Source organism: Hemitrygon akajei, chromosome 9, assembly GCF_048418815.1.
Source record: "Hemitrygon akajei chromosome 9, sHemAka1.3, whole genome shotgun sequence".
NCBI lineage: Eukaryota > Metazoa > Chordata > Chondrichthyes > Myliobatiformes > Dasyatidae > Hemitrygon > Hemitrygon akajei.
Genome location: NC_133132.1, coordinates 40,333,381 through 40,357,121, shown reverse-complemented (window position 1 = coordinate 40,357,121; position 23,741 = coordinate 40,333,381). Strand labels below are relative to the sequence as shown.

The window sequence follows — 23,741 nt, the reverse complement described above, 5'->3', positions numbered from 1 at the left end:
TTGTGACCTGTACTGAGATACAGTGAAAAACTTATGTTTGTGTACCATCCAAGCAGATCCATCCATACATTCATACATCAAAGTAGTAAAACAAAATCAGAATTCAGGATATATGTAAGTTTGTCAGCCGGTGGTATAGTGGCATCAGCACTGGAGCTCATGGCGAATAGTCCCGAGTTCGAATCCAGCTGGTTCTTTGCACACGTTCCATCTATTGAGCGTCGAGCAAACAACTCTGCCTCATATTTAAAAAAAAGTCAAGTGCTATGGAAACAGCAAAAATGCTGCCCATTAAGGAACAACGAAACAACTCTTTTATGGAAAGTACAGTGTAGTTCAACAAATAAAGTGCAAGGGCCACAGTGAGATAATCAGGAGTTCAGATTTTAGCAGATGAGAGGTCCGTTCAGGTTTGAGTCCATGTCAAGTTTATTGTCCTATCTCAAACTTATATCTACAGAAAATTTGCTGCAGCATTACAGAATGTGAAAACAGCAAGATAAAAGCTGTCCTTAAGCCTGGTGGAGTCTGTCCTCAAGCTTTTGCATGAGAGTGGAGACAGATACAACTACAAGTGGTTTTGAGCAGGGACTTAGATAGAAAAGGTGCAGAGGGATATGGTCCTAATGTAGATAGGTATAACAGTCAACGTGGATGAGTTGGGCAGTTTCTGAGCTCAATATTTCTGTGATTCCATCATTCTTATCACTGTTGTTATTTCTGGCAGCATTATAATCCACTGTCTTAGATTTAATTCTGTCTTTAATTTTTCCTGTAATCCATGGATGAGTTGAACAGTACAAATCTATAAATGATTGCACCACGCTTACTGTTGTTTTTGTGTCGTAAAGGAATATGTATTATTGCACATCCTGCATTATTTCTTTAAGACCTAGCCACTGCCTATCCATTGGCATATCATTTAATGAAACTTCCCAGCCAATGTATGCTTCATAGTTTCCTTTGTATAGATTGAAAGCACTGGTTGAATATTATATAATTCTGTCATACTAAGGATGCTTTTTCCCCAAGGGCCCCTCTACAACAAGATTATGAATTAACTTGTTTGCATTGCATAGAACTCAATCTCAAATAACCAGCTGGCTCAATATACTGATCTGGAAGTCCATTCCAGCAATTCATCAAAATTGTTGGGACGAAACTGTCTGTTCCAGTCTCCAGTCATTACTACATTCCCCTTGTTTATACGGTGCTGTCTATCACAGCTACTAGTGGGAGACCTCTACACAACCTGAGGAAGCATAATCAGGGTAATAAGTTAACAAGCATTTCTGAACAACCTGCACTGCGTAGAACACAGAGGGAGGCCAATCAGTGCTGCAGACTCATTCCATTCACAGTCTGGGTATCTCACCCATTCTGCACAGTAATCACCTATTTACAATTCAGACCAGTTGCACCTTAGGAGAGGAGATTCACCAGGCTGCTGCCTAGCATGGAACATTTCACTTATGGAAACAGAGTGAAGAAGCTGCATTTTGTTTTTATTTTTGAGTGGAGGGTGAGGGGTAACTAATGGAGGTTACAAATTAATAGAGCATAGAACTGCACAGCAACAGACCCTTTGGTCCAGGACGTCTGCACTGACTATGAGGCCATATTAAACTATGCCTGCCTGTCCATGATCAACAGTCCTCTAATTTCCTGCGTTATTTGTGTGTCTGTTCAACAGCCTCTAAAGTACCACGATCTTATCTTCCACTATTGCTCTTGATAATCCTTCCAGGCACCCACCACGCTGTGTAAATAAATGAACAATCTTGCCCCACACAGCTCCTTTAAACTTTGATACTGAGCACTTGTTCTCCAGTACTTAGCATTTCTAACCAAGGAAAAATATTTTGAATATCTAAGCCTTTTCACAACTTTACAAACTTCTGTCAGATCTCTCTTTAGATTTTGTTACTCTAGAGAAAACAAGTTGTCTATGTAGCTCATACCTCCTAATCTAAGCAGCATCCTGGTAAACCTCGTCAGTAGCCTTTCCAAATCTGCCACATCCTTCCTGTAATGGAGGCAACTAGAAATGCACATGATACTCTAAGTATTCCCTAAACAGATTTTTATACAGATGTAACATGAATTTCTGGCTCTTATACTCAATAGCTTGACCAAGGAAACCTGCCATATGCCTTCTTTACAAGCTAATCTACCTGTGTAGTTATTTTTTTGTAAGCTGTAGACATAGACACCAATTTGCTCTGATTAAATGCCATTTGCCTTTTCTCCACCCATATCTCTAACCGATCCATATTCTGCTGCATCCTGTGATTGACACAAGAAATTTTACAGATGCTGGAAATCCAAAGCAATACACACAAAATGCTTGAGGAACTCAGCAGGACAGGCAGTATCTATGGCAATGAATAAACAGTTGATGTTTGGGCTGAGACCTTTCATCAGGACAGAAGAGTCCAACAGCATTTTGCGACATCTTCCCTTCTCTGCCACACTCCCAAAAGCCCCGAACCAAACTTCTGACCATCACAAATCTCCCACTGCCCTGCTCTCTAGAACTTGTTCCGATTCCACCATCCTGATTGGCTGACACAACATTCCTAAGTTGAACAGCAGGGCTTCTTATCTTTAGCTGAAACCAAAACATTCTACCAGCAGGATACACTGCTTTTGCAGAAAACTGCTAAAATGAAAAAAAAATCTACAGCATAGCAGTAGAATTCTTAATCAGGGCACTACAATTGTACAGCTGGGTATTCCCGTGTAGGTCTGTGTCCTGTGGTATTCTCGTCAGCTGTGTGTCAGTGTGTGGTGGGATATTCCCGTGGGTATGTATGTCGGGGGATTCTCATGGGCAATGTGTGTCATTGTGTGGCCGTGTATTCCCATGACCTGTGTGTTTGGGTGTGTGGCTGGGAATTCCAGTGGGTAGTATGTGTCGGTGTGTGGCTAGGGATTCCTGTGGGCTGTGTGTCAGTGTGAAGCTGTGTATCCCTGTGTGTGGCCAGGGATTCCTGTAGACAGTGTGTCAGTGTATGGTTGTGTGTATTCTCATGACCTGTATGTGTCAGTATTTGGCCGGGAATTCCTGTGGGTGGTGTGTGTCAGCGTGAGGTGATGTATTCCTATGGACTGTGTGTTGGTGTGTGACCAGGTATTCCCTTTGGTTGTGTGGCGGGGTAATCCCGTGGATTGTGTCTTCGTTTGTTTCCGGGTATTCCAGTGGGCCTTGTGTCAGTTGGCAGCTAGTGCTTCCTTAGGTGGTGTGTCGCTGGGGACTTCAGACAAGAAGGTGCAGTGAGACGGTTTGGATGCAGGTGGAGGATGGAATGTTGTTTGGCATGGGGCTGATGGAGTATGGATTGATGAATGCTGTGGAGACAGTGTGGTTGAGGAGCTGTAGAAGGAACAGACAGCACTTTGTCTGGACTAAGAGCTTTCCTATACACAGTGAGACAATGGTGTGCGGAACCATTGCTCTAACAATGTGGAGTTTGGAGCTTTCTGTGCAGCCTTGAAATCGCAGTGTGTATAATGAATCTCTTTCTGCTCTAGATCATATTCGTACTACATCGAAGTGTCAATGGATGAGCTCGATTGGATTCGTATAATTGATCATTCTAAGTACCTGTGTCGCTCCTGGCAGAACCTGTTCTTCAGCCCTCAGGTGTGTCGGTAAGTACACGTGGGGCAAGAGCGGTGATGATCTCGGGGTAGGTTAACAAAGACTTTCAGGTCTGACGGACTCTACGGGGTTGGAATTGCTGCATCCAGGAGACGGCTTCCTGTCAGTGATGAAGTGCTATTCCCCCTTCTCACCCCAAGGCCGGCAGTGGGAGCTGAGAGGACACAGCAAGTGCATGGCAGTTGTCAACACTGTGATGTCTGCCGCAGAAGTTATCTGCAGTCCCAACATGAACTTGGTGAACTGTGCAGGCAATGGTATAGTAGAGAGCTGCAGACACAAGAGATTGGATGATGGCGATATGGGGGAACACAGACATGGTGCGCGAGGATTGCCGCTTTACAGCAGTAGCAATTGCCGATTACAGTTCAATTCCCACTGCTGTCTGTAAGGAGTTTGTACGTTCTCCCCGTGACTGCATGGGTTTCTTCCAGTTGCTTCAGTTTCCTCCCACATTTCAAATATCGATTATGGTCAGTGAGTTGTGAGCCTGCTGTGTTCCCACTGGATTCATGACGATACTTGCTAGCTGCCCAGCACAATTCTTGCTGATTTGATTTGACTCTGTCGATGCATTTCACTGTGTTTTGATGTACAGTACACATGAGAAATTAAGCTGATCATTAAACTAAAACAACAAACAATTGGAGGAACTGAGGAGCCCAGGCAGGTATGAAAGTGGTGAATTGTTGGAGTTAGAGCCACTTGGATGGTGGTGAATCTTTGTATTTACTCAGCCAAGGATTGTAAGAATTCACTGGCATCCAGACACAGATACATGAATCTCTGGGTGTCTGGGAGTGGGAAAGCAGCAGGGGGGTCATGGAATGATGAAGGAGATGGAATGGCCTACTTGTTTAGCAACATATAAGGAGGCCACTTGGCCCATTGGATCCATGCGGCTTCTGAAGACCCATCCCGTTGCCCTTGAAGCTTATTTTCTCTCACACCTGCCCCCCAAAAGCCAGTCAGTTCTTTTTGCCATTACCGTGCGAGCAGTCATTTAGAGAATGTGGGAGGAAAGCAGAACGCAGGAAAAACTCACACAGCCACAGGGCGAATAGGCAGACAACGGAATTCAGGATCAGCCTCAATCCCTGCACTGTGAGGCAACGGCACGACCCAGTGCACCATGCTGTTGCTCTTAATACTGAAGCAAGATGAACCAGAAAGGAAGCTGAATCTGGCAAGTGTTGATCATCAGAGGGGAAGCTGGCGTGGCAATGAGCACAGTTAAAAGCTGGCTGTTGGATCCAAAACTGGCAGGAGGCAGAGGATGGTGCTCGAAGAACCATTTCTGTTTGTGACAAATGGGATTGGAGCTGGCACCCTTGTTATTAGTAAATAGATACTATTAATGACTTGAATGTGAAAATAGGAACCTTGATAACTAAGTTTACAGATGACATGCAAGTTGGTGATTATGTGGATAATGAAGAAGGTTGTTGAAGGCTACAGAAAAGTACAGATTAGATGGAAAATTGGACAGAGCATTGGCAGGTGAAATTTAATCCCAACAAGTGTACGGGATTTTCTGGCTATCTGGAGAAGACAAGTATCAGAGTTGTATTGTACATGTCTACTTTGACAATAAAATGAACCTTTGAACATTTGAAATAGATCTCTGGTGTTGCTTTTACAGTTAAAGATAGTCATGGGTTTGTGCAACACAGAAATAGACCCTTTGGCCCATCACATCAATGCCAACTGTGATATTTATCTATACTAATCCCATTTCTTGCACCATATCTCTCTTTACCATCCAAGTGCTTTTTAAATATTGCAATGTTATCTGCCACCACCATGTTCTCCAGCAGCTTCATTTGGAAAATCACCACCCTCTGTCGTATCTGTTTCTACCACCACCCTTGGCAGCACACACAAGAACCTACCACTCTCTGTGTAAAACAAAAATCTTCTCCACACATCCCTTTTGAACTTTCTCCCCCTCATCTTCAATGTATGGTCTCTGGTATTTCACATTCATATCCTAGGAAAAAAATGCTAGCAGTCTACCTTATCTATGCCTTTCATAATCCTATAAACTTTCATTGACCTCCACTGCTCTAGAGAAAGCTCCTCAAGTCCTAGAAACATCCCTGTAAATTTTCTTTGCACTCTTTCAATCTTATTTACCTCTGTTCTGTAGGTTGGTGACCAAAACTGCACACAATACTCTAAATTAGGTCTCAACAACTTTGTATACGAATTCAACATAACATCTCAACTCCTGTACTCAATACATTGATTTGTGAAGGCCAGTGTACCAAAAGCTTTCTTAATGACCCTATCTACCTGTGACACCACTTTTAAGGAATCATAGACCTGTATTACCAGATACCTCTGTTCTACTGTACTTCTCAGTGCCCTACCACTCACCGTGTAAGTCCTCGCTTGGTTTGTCCTCCCAAAGGGCAACACCTCACATTTGGTTACATTAAATTCTATCTTTCTTTTTTCAGCCCATTTTTCCAGCAGGTCCAAGTCCTGCTGCAAGCTTCGATAGTCTTCCTTGCTGTCCACTAGATCTCCAAACCTTGGTGTCAAATGCAAATCTGCTGATCCAGTTTACCTTATTATCATCTAGATTACCACATTATTATTCAGATCATTGAGATAGATGTCAAACAACAAAGAACCCAGATCCTTTCTGAAACAACAAAACAACAATAGCTATCCTCCAATCCTCCAACACCTCACCTATGGTTAATGATATTTTAAATATCTCTGGTAGGGCCCATGCAATTTTTGCACTAACTTCCCACAGGGTCTGAGGGAACACCTTTTCAGGTCCTGGGGAATTTATCCACCCTAATTTTCCTCAAGACAGCCAACACCTCCTCCTCTATAATCTATATAAGATCATATGGCCTTGCAGCGGCTTTGCCACAATTCTGTAGACACCTCCCACTTACCAAGATTTTTTAAATTAAACTAAATATACTTTATTCAAAAATAAATTATATACAATAAACCATTCAATGACTTTCAATCTTTTACAACTGTTTCCATTGCTGCCTTTACATTTTCACACTTTTTGCCACCCACGTGGCACTCTGTTATTCCATATTTACATACACTTGTTTAGGGGTATACACCCCGCCCCACTTACCAAGTATACCTTTGCCTCTAGTTAGGACTTCTGCGTACTGATTAAGGAAAATTTCCTGAACATATTTGACAAACTCTTTCCCATCAAGCCCCTTAACAGTATGGGAGACCCAGTCAATATGTGGAAAGTTATAATCACCTACTATCACAAATTTGTGTTTCTTACAACGGTTTGCGATCTGTCTACAAATTTGCTCCTCTAAATCCTGCGGACTGTTAGGTGGTCCATAATATATTCTCAACAATGTCATACCTTTCTTATTTCTCAGTTCTACCCATAAAGCCTCTGTAGATAGCTCTCCAGTCTGTCCTGACTGAGCACAACTGTGACATTTTCCCTGACTGATAATGCCACCCTTCCCCTTTAATTCTTCCCACTCTATTACACCTAAAACAATGGAACCCCAGAACATTGAGCTGCTAATTCTGTGCCACCTGCAACCAAAGCTCCTTGCATTGAAATATACGCTGCTCAGACCAGTAGCCCCACTATATTCAACCTGTTAATTCCTGATTTTGTATGGCTCAACAACGTATTTCGCCACAGCCACTTCACTATCTGTCCTGGCAGTCTGGTTCCCAAATCCATGCAACTCTAGTTTAAACCCCAACCCACAGTAGCACTGCACTAGCAAACCTTTCCACTAGGATATTAATTCCTCTGCAGCTCAGATGCAAACAGTCTCTTCTGCACAGGTCCCACCTTCCCTAGAAGAGACCCCAATGATCCAAAACTTTGAAACCCTTCCTCCTGGACCAACTCCTTAGCCACATGTTAAACTGTAAGATCTTCTTAATTTTGGCTTCACGGGTAGCAATCCTGAGATCACAATCTTGGAGGTCCTGTCCTTTAATGTACCACAAAACTCTCTAAATTCACTTTCAAGGACCTTTTCACCCATCCTACCAATATCATTGGTGCATCATGGACCATGACCTCTGGCTGCTCACTCTCCCACTTAAGAATGCTCTGTACTCGATCCGAGATCTCCTTGACCCTGGCACCTGGGAAGCAACAAACCATTTGAGAATCTTGTTCACATCAATAGAACCTCCTTTCTGTTCCCCTAACCAATAAATCTCCTCTCATTAGAACTCTCCTCTTCACCCCACTTCCTTTTTGAGCCACAGAGCCAGAATCGGTACCAGAGACTGACTGCTGTGGCTTTTCTCTGCTTGCTCCTCTCCCTCCAACAGTATCCAAAGCAGTATACCTTTTGTTAAGTGGAATGGGTTGCCTATCCCTTTCCCCTTCCTGACGGTCACCCAGTTACCTGTGTCTAGCCCCTTGGGTGTAACTTCCTCCCTGTATGTCCCATCTATCTTCTTGCAGGTGTAGTTGTTAGAGACACTGGAAGTCTCCCTGTCTTTCCATGTCCCATTCCATTATCCTGTCTGGTATCCCCACAGATCTAAGTGTGCAATAAGAAAGAACAAATAAATAATTTTTTAAAATCATCTACCTCTCTTCGATGAGCCAAAGCCTCAACTGCCCACTCCAACACTGGTCCACTCACACAATGGCCACTCCCACAATGGCTGCCCTGTTTAAAACTAACTTTTTTTTACTAGCCCATGCCAAGTGCCTAATTATGCACAATTCCTCAGGAGCTGTTTTACATATATGTGCCTGCTGCCCCCACTCGCTCCTTTTGAAATCACTCAAAAGGATCCCATCTGCGCAATCTGATGACTCCCCCGGACTGTGGCACATAATGAGGTGCGACATAACTTCCTGATTCTCATACTCAATGTTGGGATGTTGGGCAAGCGTGCCATTTGCTTTAGCACCCTATCCACTTGTGTTGTCACTTTCAGACGGCTTGGACCCCAAGATCTCTCTGTTCATCAATGCTTCAAGGGTTCCTGGCATCCATTGTGTATTTTCCTTTTTCATTTGACCTCCCACTGGTCTGGATTGAACTCCCATCTGCCATTTCTCTACTTATATTTCTGATTGACACAAATGTCGTGCTTGCCTTTATTAGCTGAGGCATTTAGTTCAGTGGTTCCTTTTAATGTCAAGGATTCATTATACAACCTGAAATCCTTACTCTTCGCAGACATCTGCGAAACAGAGGAGGGAAAAAACCCTAAGAATGAATGACAGAAAAACGTTAAAATCCTAAAGCCTTCCACTCCTTCCCAAGCACAAGCCACAACAAAACATCAACCTCTCCCCCTTTTGTTCCAGCAAAAAGGATCAGCCCAACTCTAACCACCCACCAAGCAATAGCAAGTCCCAGAGACCATGTCCATCCCAACACCACAGTTTCTCCACAGGCCTTCTCTCACACTGGCAAGGGAGAGAGCAATATCACTCCTGCCACAGCAGATGGCGTTTAGCATGCCTAGATTAAAGGGCATGTGCCCTCAAGGGGTTGGACAAACTTGAGTTGTTTACTCTGGAGCGGAAGAATCTGAGGTGAGATCTGATAGAGGTTTATAAGATTATGGGAGGCATAGACAAAGTAGATGGAGAATGTCTTTTTCCCAGAGTTGAAATGTCTGATTCCAAAGGATATGCATTTAAGATGAGATGAGGTAATTTCAAATGTGATATGAGGGGAAGGATTTTTACACAGCGAGTGGAATGCACTGCCTGGCATGATGGTAGAGTCAGATACATTCAGGACTTTCAAGAGACGGTAAGATAGGAACGCGCATGTGAGGAAAATGGAGGAATATGAACATTGTGTAAGCAGAAGAGATTTGTTCAGGTGGCCAATTGATTGTTAATTTACAGTAATTTGGCAGAGTATTGTGGGCCCAAGGGCCTGTTCCTAGTTTTATGTGATCTATATCCTACTGTATCCTTTCACATCTTTACTCACTATACACACTCTGCCAATTTTTGAATCTGCAAACTTGCTCATTAGATATTTTCATCCAAGTAATTGATATATATCATGAACAAGAGCCCTCACACTGATCCCTGTGGCACCAACCTCCAGCCGGAATAACAGCCCTCCACCACTACCCTCTGTTTTCTGCGGACAATCTGTATTTGAATTCAGTCTATCAAGCTGGTTGACAGGCAGCCTATCCACAACTGTTCACTCATTCCACCACTGCCACAGCAGTAGTTTGCACCATCTACCAGATGCTCTACAGTAGCTTCTAAAGGGCCTGTTCCCTGCTATATGACTCTGCTTCCATGACTCACCATGGATCCCATGTGACCAGCATAGGGAACCTTGTCAAATGCCCATATTGACAATATTCGCTGCCCTATCCTGAATCACCTCCTCAGAAATCTCAGACTTAACCTCCCCCACACAAAGTCATGCTGACTATCCCTAATCAGGTCATGTTTTTCCAAACATGAGTTGAGAAGATTCATCTCAGCTAAGCTCATGGGGACTGCTGTGGAGGGGTTAAGGTTTGGGGAGTGGCTGGAGTACTGAGGGATAACAGAGATTGATAAGGTGTGGCTGGGATGATGGCCAGAATCGTCATCTACACAGGTGTGTAAGCAAAATTGAGGGTAGAGGAGACGTTGGGTGTGTTTAGAGGCTTTGTGGGAATGATGGGAATGGGAGTGGGGTTTTGAAATGTACTGTTGTGTCTACGGTGGGTGGGGAAGAGGAAGCAGTGTGTGCGGCAGGAGGAGATGGTCAGCAAGAATCAGCGACCATTAGGTAAAGAATGTGTGCACACTCATCCCCCTCGGATTCTTGGCTGCAGGAAGCTTCAGCATTGTTTAACGTTGGTTTGAGGGAAGCATTTATTAAACGTGGAATTTAAAGCTGCCTTATAGCTGTCTGCTTGTCTCCTGGGACACTGCTCTTGTTTTGCAGAGTGTGGTTCAGTGAAAAGACACAGAAATTGCACGAATAAATTTCGGTTTTGCCCACTATACGTTGTTAAATTCGCTCTATGGCTTTATTAGCAGATCTTTTCTGCCAAGCAGTTCAATTAATTGTCTGTGACACGCTGCAGGGTTTGTGAACTGCGCGCCTACACAATTTGCTACAGCACTTCTTCACCCTTGAGAACTCATTATACACAGAGCTGTCACTGCTGCCAACACAACTGCAATCAGCCCATTACCTGTAAGTGTAATAGAGCGACAGAGCTCACCTCTCCCTGGTTTTCCCTCTCCCCTGCTCTCCCTCTCCCCCTACACGCTGTGATCCAGCCCTACAGAGTCCAATCCCACGTCCCTAAATGGTCATAAAACACAGAGCTATCATTGCTGCCAACACAACTTCAGTCAGCCCATTACCTGTTAATCCGAGAGAGCGACAAAGCTCAACCTCAGTACTCCAAACTGTCACTGGAATCACTACTCATCTGCTCCCACTCTGCCCCCTGGTATCCCTTATACAGTCCAATCGCACCACCCTGCCTGGTCATTATACACAGAGCTCACATCAGAACAGCATCACCACTCACCGGCTCTCTTCTACCACCCACATAGATTGACCCCCCACCGATACAGATTGACCCCCCCCCCCCGACACAGACTGACCCCCCCCCCACACACACACGGATTGACTCCTCCTACACGGAATGACATTATCCTGCACGGAATGACCCCCAAACAGATTGCTTCCCCCCATACGAATTGACCCCCCAAACGGATTGACCTCCCCTCTCCCCACACGAATTAACCCCTCCTACATGGAATGACACCCCCCACACAGATTGACCTTCTCTGCTCCCCACACGGTTTGACCATTCCTACATGGAATGAACCCCAGCACCACACAGATTAATCCCCCACACGGAGTGACCCCCCCCCACATGGATTGACCTTCCCCCCACACGAATTGATCCCTCCTACACAGAATGACCACCCCACACACAGAATGACCCCTTCCTACATGGATTGACCTCCCCCTGCCCCACACGAATTGACCCCTCCTACATGGAATGACCCCCCCAATATGGAATAACCCCCCACCACATGGAATGACCCCCCCCACACGGATTGACATCCCCCACACAGATTAAACCCCCCCACATGGATTGACCCCCTACACAGATTGACCCCCTCCCCCACATGGAATGACCCCACCCCCACACAGATTTACCCCCACCCCACATGGATTGACCCCTCCTACACAGAATGACATTCTCCTCCACACGGATTGACCCTACACATGGGTCCCCCCACACAGATTGACCCCTCTACACAGATTGATCCCCTCCCCCACAGATTGATCCCCTCCCCCACATGGATTGACCCCTCTACACAGATTGACCCCACACACACGGATTGAACCCCTGCACACGGATTGACCCCCTCCCCCACATGGAATGACCCCACCCCCTCACAGATTTACCCCCACCCCACGCATATTTACCCCCTCCCCCACGGAATGACATTCCCCTACACACGGATTGACCTCCCCACACACAAAATGAACACCCCCACATGGATTGCCCCTCCCACACAGAATGACCCCCACACACACACACGGATTGACCCACCCCCACAAGGATTGACCTACCCTCCCCCACATGGTTTGACCATTCCTACATGGAATGACACCCCCCCCACACACGGATTTACCCCTCTCACCAAAAGGATTTACACCCTCCCACAGATTGACCCACCCCTGCATGGATTGACCTCCTACCCCCCCCCACATGGAATGAACCCCCCGCACACGGAATGAACCCTCCCCACACAGATTCCCCCCCTCACACGGATTGATCCCCACACACAGAATGACACCCACCCACACAGATTGACCTCCTCCCCTCCCCCATGTGGATTGACCCCTCCTACACGGAATGGCATTACCCCACACGGATTGATCCCCCCACACAGATTGACCCCACCCCATAAGGATTGATCCCCCACACGGATTTTCCCCTCCCAAACACAGATTTACCCCTCTACTCACCTGAATTTACACCCCCCCCACACAGATTTACACCTCCAAATGAATTGACCCCCCACACCGATTGACCCACCCACGCGGAATGACCCCCCCACACACATGGATTGTTGCTCCCCCAGACAGATGATGACCCCCCACCACATGGATTGACCCCCTCCCCATACAGTGTGATTTCTTCCCTCCCCCCACCGACATGGTGTGATTCCCCCTCCTCCACACGCCATGATCCCAGGGTACCAGACTCTAGCTTGCCCTCACTATGCATACCACCAAACATTGTACATTCAGATTCTACCCACTCCACTGTTTCCCCTCCCCTGTGGATACAGGCCATTCAGCATATGTCCATGCTGACCACCAAGCCCCAATTTCCTCTGTGCAGCCTATATTGTTCCAATCCCATGCTCTCCAAGTCCAAGTGCTTCATGGCTGATATTATCTTCAACACCTCAAGCCCTTCCTTGGCAGTTGATTCCATTTACTCACTCCCATTTGTATAAAAACATTGCCTTTACGGAACCTTCTCTTTCCTTCTCACCCTAAAGTTTAGAGTATAAACCTACGGACCCTAATTTTGCAATCCCTTTTATAAAACGTAGAACAGAGAAATTTACAGCACATTACAGGCCCTTCAGCCCACTATGTTGTCCCGACTATGTAACCTACTCTAAAGACTCCCCAGGATTTGCCTAGAGCATAGCCCTCTACTTTTCTCAGCTCTTATGTACCTATCTAAGAGGCTCTTAAATGACCCTATTGTATCCGCTTCCACTGGCAGTACATTCCACGCACCCACCACTCTCTGTGTGGAAAAACATACCCCTGACATCCCCTTACTACCTATTTCCAAGTACCTTGAAACTATGCCCCCTCATGTTAGCCATTTCAGCCATGGGAAAAATCCTCTGGCTATCCACACAATAAATGCCTCTCATCATTTTATACATCTCAATCAGGTCACCTCTCATCCTCTGTCGCTCCAGGGAGAAAAGACCAAGTACACTCAACCTATTCTCATAAGGTACGCCCTCCAATCCAGGCAACATCCTTGTAAATCTTCTCTGCACTCTCTCTATAATATCCACATTCTTCCTGTAGTGAAGTGACCAGAACTGAACACAGTACTCCAAGTGGGGTCTGACCAAGGTCTTATATAGCTGTAACATTACCTCATAGCTCTTGAACTCAATCCTATTGTTGATGAATGCCAACACATCATACGCCTTCTTAACAACCCTGTCAATCTGTGCAGCAACTTTGAGCGTCCTGTCGACACAGACCCCAAGATCTCTCATCTTCCACACTGCCAAGAGTCTTATCATTTGCATTATATTCCCTCAGGATAAGACTGTTACATCCACCTCATCTTTGCCGGTCATAATTTTATACACTTCTATAGGGGCACTCCTCATTCTCCTGTGAATAAGGACCTAGCCTGGCCAATGTCTCCCTTTAACTCAGGCCCTCTACTCCTCACAACATCCTTATAAATCTTTAACCACTCTGTAGTTTACCCACATCTTTCCTGTAACAAATGACCAAAATTGTGCACAGTAATCCAAGCGCAGCCTCTTAACAACAGTTTGTACAGCTACAACATAATGACCCCGCTCCAGTGCTCGATAAAACACCTTTGGCAGCATCTGTGACACTTCTTTCAACAAACAATACACTTCTATTTCCATGATCATAGTCCATACAGCATAGAGCCTAGAGCACAGAGCATAGAACATAGAGGATAGACCTTGCAGCATAGACCACAGAACACAGAGCCTAGACCTTACAGCATAGACCACAGAACACAGAGCCTAGACCTTACAGCATAGACCACAGAACACAGCCTAGACCTTACAGCATAGACCACAGAACACAGAGCCTAGACCTTACAGCATAGATCACAGAACACAGAGCCTAGACCTTACAGCATAGACCACAGAACACAGAGCCTAGACCTTACAGCATAGACCACAGAACACAGAGCCTAGACCTTACAGCATAGACCACAGAACACAGAGCCTAGACCTTACAGCATAGACCACAGAACACAGAGCCTAGACCTTACAGCATAGACCATAGAACATAGAGAAGAAAACATAGAGCATAGAGACTAGACTATAGAGCATACACCACATAGACAATAGAGCACAGAGCATTGACCACAGAACATAGAGCAGACAGCATAGACCATAGACCACAGAGCATAGAACATAATGCTAATGCCTTCCCAATGCCCTGCCATTTGTAGTACAAGTCTGACTTTGCTTTGACTTTCCAAACTGCGTCACCTCACTTAATCTGTATTGAAATCCGTTTGCCACTCCTACGCATACTTTCCTAACTGATCAAGATCTCCTTGCAATCTGTGACAACCTTCTTCTCAATCAACTCACACCTCTTAATTTTGTATCATCGGCAAACTTACTGATTAATTTTGTGCATTTGCATCGAAGTCATTTATATAAATCATGAATAACATTTCTATGTCCCACTTACTCTCAGGCAGTATCTCAATCACCTTCTTCACCACTTTATCTGCCTGTGCTGTCACCTTCAGGGATCTTTGAACTTGGTTAACAAGGTGCCTCTGTTCCTCAAGGCTAACAAAACGCTCTAATAGATTAGTCCTCCCAAAGTTCATCATATCGATCAGCGTTAAATTCTGTCTGCCATTGCTCTGCCAGTATTGCCAGCTGATCAATATCATTCTGTAACCTAAGCCCGTTCTCACTGTCAACGTCACCAACAATTTTTGTGTCATCTGCAAGTTTACTAATTGTCCCTCCTACATTCATTTCCACATCATTAACCTATGCAACGACAGTATGGGTCCCAGTACAGATCCCTGTAGCACACTACTGGTCACAGATTTCAGTGGCAAAGATAACTCTCCACTGCAACCTCCTGTCTCCTATTACCCAGTTAATTTTGGATCCAAATTCCCATGGATGCCATGGGCTGTTACCTTTTGGACCAGTCTCTCATGTGGGACATTGTCAAAGATCTCGCTGAAGTCCACAAAGACTACATCAACTGCATTGCTGTCATCAATACATTTTATACCACTGAAAAATTCAATCAAGTTGTTTGGACAGGATCTCCACCTCACAAAGCCAGCCTGACTATCGTTGATTAATCTCTGCCTATCCACAACTAAATTAATGCTGTCCCTCAGGACTTATTCCACTAACTTCCTCACCGCAGACGTTAAACTCTCTGGTCTGTATTTATCTGGCTGATCTCTGCTCTCCTCCTTGAATAAATGTGCCATGTTTGTTGTCCTCCAGTCATTTGTCACTTCGCCTGCGGTCAGCAAATATGTAAGAATTCGTGTCAAGACCCCAGCAATCACTTCGCTGGCTTCCCACAGGAGTCTGGGAATCACAGCCTGGGATCTGGGGATTTATCCACCTTGAAACCTGCAAAGACAGTCAAATATCTCCATTTTAATGATAACTCATTCACCACCATCCCTGAATCTCCAGATACTTTTTATGTCCTATTCCTTAATGGATGGAGATGTGGAGTTTTCATTTAAACCTTGCACAGGTCCTCTGACTCCATTTACAACTTCTAATCATCTCTACTCCTTCCCTGGTTATCCTCTTGCCTTAATCTATTCATAAAAAGCTTTAGCATTTTCCTTAATACTGCCCGCCAGTATATTTTATGCCCCCTCCTTTCCCTCCTCATTGCTCTTTTAAGTACTGCATCTACATGGACCATTTTACACCTGAAAGGCCACCCCTGTATTTACTCCTCTGTACCCACCAAATGCCTTTTGTAGCCCGTGTTAATTGAAACTCTCTGGACTCTGATGGGAACATGATGGCACTGAAGTCTCATAATTTCACTTTTGTATCCTATCCACTGCTCCCTGTATTCCAACCTGTAAATAGCTGAAGAGATTTTGCTTTAGTGAGTCTCCAATCTAATGATGAACCTTCCCCTAATCTTCATTTTGACCATCCATTGCATCCGAAAGTCTCCACGCAAGCCTTTCTCCCCTTACGTTGGCTACATTCCATTAGGTTTAGTCTAGTTCTGACCTCAAGACAGATTGTCTGTGTACTGGCTCGATTCTATGCTGGACACAATGAAACTATTCTACCGCTCGGTAAGGTGGTACCAATTAATATTGAGAAAGTTGGAGCCCCATGTGACTTATTACCCATCTGTCTCTGCGATTTGTCTGCATATCCTGTACCTCCAGCTACTCTGGATATCAGCAGGCCCTTGAAGCAAAGCAATTCACCCATTTTCTAACTGCGTTCACCCAAATGGCCCTGTCCCTCATGCAGTGCTGGACACCCATTCCTTTGTGTAAAGCGAACCCATCTTAATGACCCACCAGCGAGTGTAATCACACAGGGCACCCACCCAACAACTCAGTATGCCCTCAATGCTGTTTCGTTCTGACAATCAATTCCACAGCTTATGGCGATCGCCGGCACACTACAATCCCGAGACTCTCAAGCCACCTGAGGCACAGCACGCACCCGTGGCAGCCATCCCCCATGAGTCCTTTTTAGCTCAATTCTCCACACCAATCATTGTTCAACCTCTGACCATAAATTTGTGATCACGGTTCACCCTCTCCCAATCACACTGATCACTGTCATTTCTTCTTCTTCTTCTTCTTCTTCTTCTTCGGTTGTCCATCGAAATCCGATGACGTCCACTCCTTTAATGGTGAGATCTTTGATGACTATACAGTCCTATCCTGGACCCACAAGTTCTATTGCAGGTGGGACATGTATATGTGGTAGTGGTGGTAGTGATGGCAACCATGGCTGCATTTCTCCTGGCTCTCTTCTGCTGTTTTCTGGTTGTTCTTTCCATGTCCAGAATACGAACCCCATCCCTACACAGCTGTTGCCAAGTGATATGGTCAGCAGCAACATCTTCCAGGTCCTCGGGTCTGATCTTGCACTTCCTTAAAACATTCTTCATCTGATCCTTATAGCGCTCCTTGGGCCCTCCAGCTGAGCGTCAACCATGATGTAACTGGCCGTATAACACTCTGCGGGGTAGCTGACATGGGGGCATCCTTATCATGTGCCCCAGCCATTGCAGCTGACGCTGGGTGATCATGGCCTCAATACTTCTGCAGTTGGTCTTTACAAGTATTCCACTCATGCCAGGTAATTCCCAGAATGCGCTGAAGGCAGCTTCTGTGGAAGCGCTCCAAGGACTTGATGTGATGGCTGTAGGTTACCCAAGTTTCACAGCTATAAAGGAGGGTGGTAACACAGACCACTTGGTATATGGCAACCTTTGTGAAGGGACAAAGGCTCCAATTCTGAAAGACTCTATGCCAATTACTTTCCCCACCACACACTAATCATTGTTCACCCTTCGCTCCTTCATACACTGATCATTGTTCACCCTCTCCCCATCCCACAATATTCACGGTTGATCGCTCAACCCAACAAGCAGTGAACAATGTTTACCCCTCTCCCCATCACACACTGATCACTGTTCACCCCTCTCCCCATCACACACTGATCACTGTTCACCCCTCTCCCATCACACACTGATCACTGTTCACCCCTCTCCCATCACACACTGACCACTGTTCTCCCCTCTCCCCATCACACTGATCACTGTTCACCCCTCTCCCCATCACACTGATCACTGTTCACCCCTCTCCTCATCACACACTGATCACTATTCACCCCTCTCCCATCACACACTGATCACTGTTCACCCGTCTCCCATCACACACTGATCATTGTTCACCCCTCTCCCCATCACACACTGATCACTGTTCACCCCTCTCCCCATCACACACTGATCACTGTTCACCCCTCTCCCCATCACACACTGATCACTGTTCACCCCTCTCCCATCACGCACTGATCACTGTTCAACCCTCTCCCCATCACACACTGATCACTGTTCAACCCTCTCCCCATCACACACTGATCACTGTTCACCCCTCTCCCATCAAACACTGTTCACCACTCTCCCCATCACACACTGATCACTGTTCACCCATCTCCCCATCACACACTGATCACTGTTCACCTCACTCCCCAACACACACTGATCACTATTCACCTCTTCCCATCAAACACTGTTCACCACTCTCCCCATCACACACTGATCACTGTTCACCTCTCCCCATCACACACTGATCACTGTTCACCTCTCCACATCACACACTGATCATTGTTCAACCTTCTCCCCATCACACACTGATCACTGTTCAACCCTCTCCCCATCAAACACTGATCACTGTTCACCCCTCTCCCCATCACACACTGATCACTGTTCACCCCTCTCCCCATCACACACTGATCACTGTTCACCCCTCTCCCATCACGCACTGATCACTGTTCACCCCTCTCCCCATCACACACTGATCACTGTTCACCCCTCTCCCCATCACACACTGATCACTGTTCACCCCTCTCCCCACCACACACTAATCATTGTTCACCCTTCGCTCCTTCATACACTGATCATTGTTCACCCTCTCCCCATCCCACAATATTCACGGTTGATCGCTCAACCCAACAAGCAGTGAACAATGTTTACCCCTCTCCCCATCACGCACTGATCACTGTTCACCCCTCTCCTCATCACACACTGATCACTATTCACCTCTCTCCCCATCACACACTGATCACTGTTCACCCCTCTCCCATCACACACTGATCACTGTTCACCCGTCTCCCATCACACACTGATCATTGTTCACCCCTCTCCCCATCACACACTGATCACTGTTCACCCCTCTCCCCATCACACACTGATCACTGTTCACCCCTCTCCCCATCACACACTGATCACTGTTCACCCCTCTCCCATCACGCACTGATCACTGTTCAACCCTCTCCCCATCACACACTGATCACTGTTCAACCCTCTCCCCATCACACACTGATCACTGTTCACCCCTCTCCCATCAAACACTGTTCACCACTCTCCCCATCACACACTGATCACTGTTCACCCATCTCCCCATCACACACTGATCACTGTTCACCTCACTCCCCAACACACACTGATCACTATTCACCTCTTCCCATCAAACACTGTTCACCACTCTCCCCATCACACACTGATCACTGTTCACCTCTCCCCATCACACACTGATCACTGTTCACCTCTCCACATCACACACTGATCATTGTTCAACCTTCTCCCCATCACACACTGATCACTGTTCAACCCTCTCCCCATCAAACACTGATCACTGTTCACCCCTCTCCCCATCACACACTGATCACTGTTCACCCCTCTCCCCATCACACACTGATCACTGTTCACCCCCTCTCCCATCACGCACTGATCACTGTTCACCCCTCTCCCCATCACACACTGATCACTGTTCACCCCTCTCCCCATCACACACTGATCACTGTTCACCCCTCTCCCCATCACACACTGATCACTGTTCACCCCTCTCCCCATCACACACTGATCACTGTTCATTCATCTCCCCATCACACACTGATCACTGTTCACCCCTCTCCCCATCACACACTGATCATTGTTCACCCCTCTCCCCATTACACACTGGCCACTGTTCGGTCATCTCCCCAACAAACATTGATCACTGTTTACACCTTTCCCCATCGCTCACTGATCACTCTTTTCCCCTCTCCCCGTCACACACTGATTGCTAACAAGAGAAAATCTCCAGATTCTGGAAATCTGAGTAACACAGACCAAATTCTGGAGGAACTCGCTGGGCTACGCAGCATCTATGAGAAAAGGTACAGTCAATGTTTCGGGCCGAAACCCTTTGGCAGTACTGGAGGGAAAAAAAGCTGAGAATTATCTTAAAATGTGGGAGAAACACCATGTGATAGGTGAAATCTGTAGGGGAGGGATGAAGTAAAGAGCTGGGAAGTTAATTCTTGAAAGAGATAGAAAGCCATGGAAGAAGAAAAATGAAGATTGTGGGCGAGGGGAGAGCCGGACGAGTATCAGAGGGAGGTGATGGGCAGGCAAGATAATGATGTGAGGGAAGGAAAAGGGGGTGGGAATTGGTGAAAGAGAGTGGGCTGCTGGTGGGCTTTACTGGATGTTTGAGAATTTGATGTTCATGCCATCAGGTTGGAGGCTACCGAAATGGAATATAAGGCATTGCTCCTCCACCCTAAGTATGGCCTCATCACAACAGTGGAGGAGGCCGTGGATGGACATATCGGAATGGGAATGGGAGGTGTCATTTAAATGGATGGCCACTGGGAGATCCCGCTTGTTCTGGTGGACGGAGCGTAAATGCTCAGTGAAGGGGTCTTCCAATGTAGTTCGGTCTCGCTGATCTGCAGGAGGCCACACTGAGAGCACTGGACGGAGTAAATGACCCCAACAGACTTACAGGTGAAGTGTCGCCTTTAACCTGGAAGGACTGTTTAGGGCCCTGAACGGTAGTGAGGGAGGAGGTGTAGCACTTATTCCGCTTGCAAAGGATAAGTACCAAGAGAGAGATTAGTGGGGGCAGGATAGTTGGACAAGTGAGTTGTGAAGGGAGTGATCCCTGCAGAAAGCAGAAATTAGGGGAGAGGGAAAGATGTGCTTGGTGGTGGAAGTTTCGGAGAGGTATATGCTGGGAGCGGAGGCTGTTGGGTTGGGAGGTGAGGACAAGAAGGTCGGAAGAGCAGACGTGTGTGAGATGGAAGAGCTGAGTTTGAAGGCTATGTTGATGGTGGTGGAAGGGAAGCCCCTTTCTCTGAAAAAGGAGAGCAGATGCGGAAGGCACAGAAGAATTGAGAGAAGGGGATGTGTTTTTACAAGTAGCAGGGTGGGACGAATTGTAGTCCAGATAACTGTGAGAGTCCGTGGGTTTGTAATAGACATCGGTGGATAAGCTGTCTCCTGGGATAGAGATGGTGAGATCAAGAGAGGGAAGGGAGGTATTGGAAATAGACCAGGTGAATTTGAGGGCAGGGTAAAAACACACTGATCACTGTTCACCTCACTCCCCAACACACACTGATCACTGTTCACCTCTCCCCATCACACACTGATCATTGTTCACCTCTTCCCATCAAGCACTGTTCACCACTCTCCCCATCACACACTGATCATTGTTCACCTCACTCCCCAACACACACTGATCACAGTTCACCTCTCCCCATCACACACTGATCACTGTTCACCCCTCTCCCCATCACACACTGATCACTGTTCACCCCTCTCCCCATCACACACTGATCATTGTTCACCTCTTCCCATCACACACTGATCACTGTTCACCTCTCCCCATCACACACTGATCACTGTTCACCTCACTCCCCAACACACACTGATCACTGTTCACCTCTCCCCATCACACCTGATCACTGTTCACCCCTCTCCCCATCACACACTGATCACTGTTCACCTCTCCCCATCACACACTGATCATTGTTCACCTCTTCCCATCAAACACTGTTCACCACTCTCCCCATCACACACTGATCATTGTTCACCTCTTCCCATCACACACTGTTCACCCCTCTCCCCATCATACACTGATCACTGTTCACCTCTCCCCATCACACACTGATCACTGTTCACCCCTCTCCCCATCACACACTGATCACTGTTCACCTCTCCCCATCACACACTGATCACTGTTCACCTCTTCCCATCACACACTGTTCACCCCTCTCCCCATCACACACTGATCACTGTTCACCTCTCCCCATCACACACTGATCACTGTTCACCCCTCTCCCCATCATACACTGATCACTGTTCACCCCTCTCCCCATCACACACTGATCACTGTTCACCCCCTCTCCCCATCACACACTGATCACTGTTCACCTCTCCCCATCACACACTGATCACTGTTCACCCCCTCCCCATCACACACTGATCACTGTTCACCCCCTCCCCATCACACACTGATCACTGTTCACCCCTCTCCCCATCACACACTGATCACTGTTCACCCCTCTCCCCATCACACACTGATCACTGTTCACCCCTCTCCCCATCACACACTGATCATTGTTCACCTCTTCCCATCAAACACTGTTCACCACTCTCCCCATCACACACTGATCACTGTTCACCTCTCCCCATCACACACTGATCATTGTTCACCTCTTCCCATCACACACTGTTCACCCCTCTACCCATCACACACTGATCACTGTTCACCTCTCCCCATCACACACTGATCACTGTTCACCTCTCACCATCACACACTGATCACTGTTCACCCTCTCACCATCACACACTGATCACTGTTCACCTCTTCCCATCACACACTGATCACTGTTCACCCCCCTCCCCATCACACACTGATCACTGTTCACCCCTCTCCCCATCACACACTGATCACTGTTCACCCCTCTCCCCATCAAACACTGATCACTGTTCCCCTCTCCCCATCAAACACTGATCACTGTTCACCCCTCTCCCCATCACACACTGATCACTGTTCACCGCTCTCCCCATAACATTGTTCACTGTTCACCCCTCTCCCCATCACACTGATCATTGTTCACCTCTTCCCATCACACACTGATCACTGTTCACCCCCTCCCCATCACACACTGATCACTGTTCACCCCTCTCCCCATCAAACACTGATCACTGTTCACCCCCTCCCCATCAAACACTGATCACTGTTCACCACTCTCCCCATCACACTGATCACTGTTCACCCCCTCTCCCCATCACACTGATCATTGTTCACCTCTTCCCATCACACACTGTTCACCCCTCTCCCCATCACACACTGATCACTGTTCACCCCTCTCCCATCACGCACTGATCACTGTTCACCCCTCTCCCCATCACACACTGATCACTGTTCACCTCTCTCCCCATCAAACACTGATCACTGTTCACCCCTCTCCCCATCACACACTGATCACTGTTCACCCCTCTCCCCATCACACACTGATCACTGTTCACCCCTCTCCCCATCACACACTGATCACGGTGCACCCCTCTCCCCATCACACACTGTTCACCCCTCTCCCCATCACACACTGATCACTGTGCACCCCTCTTCCCATCACAAACTGATCACTGTTCACCTCTCCCCATCACACACTGTTCACCCCTCTCCCCATCACACACTGTTCACCCCTCTCCCCATCACACTGATCATTGTTCACCTCTTCCCATCACGCACTGTTCACCCCTCTCCCCAT

At 46.7% G+C, this 23,741-nt stretch overlaps 1 protein-coding gene across 2 annotated transcripts in view; it reads left to right on the top strand.

Moving 5' to 3' along the window:
* btbd9 (BTB (POZ) domain containing 9) overlaps positions 1-23,741 on the top strand; it is a 140,596-nt gene that overhangs the window by 46,835 nt on the left and 70,020 nt on the right. For both annotated transcript variants that reach the window (XM_073055802.1, XM_073055801.1), the window contains one exon: positions 3,535-3,654. In XM_073055802.1, the coding sequence (XP_072911903.1) occupies positions 3,535-3,654 (120 nt within the window). The remainder of the gene's footprint in view (positions 1-3,534; positions 3,655-23,741) is intronic.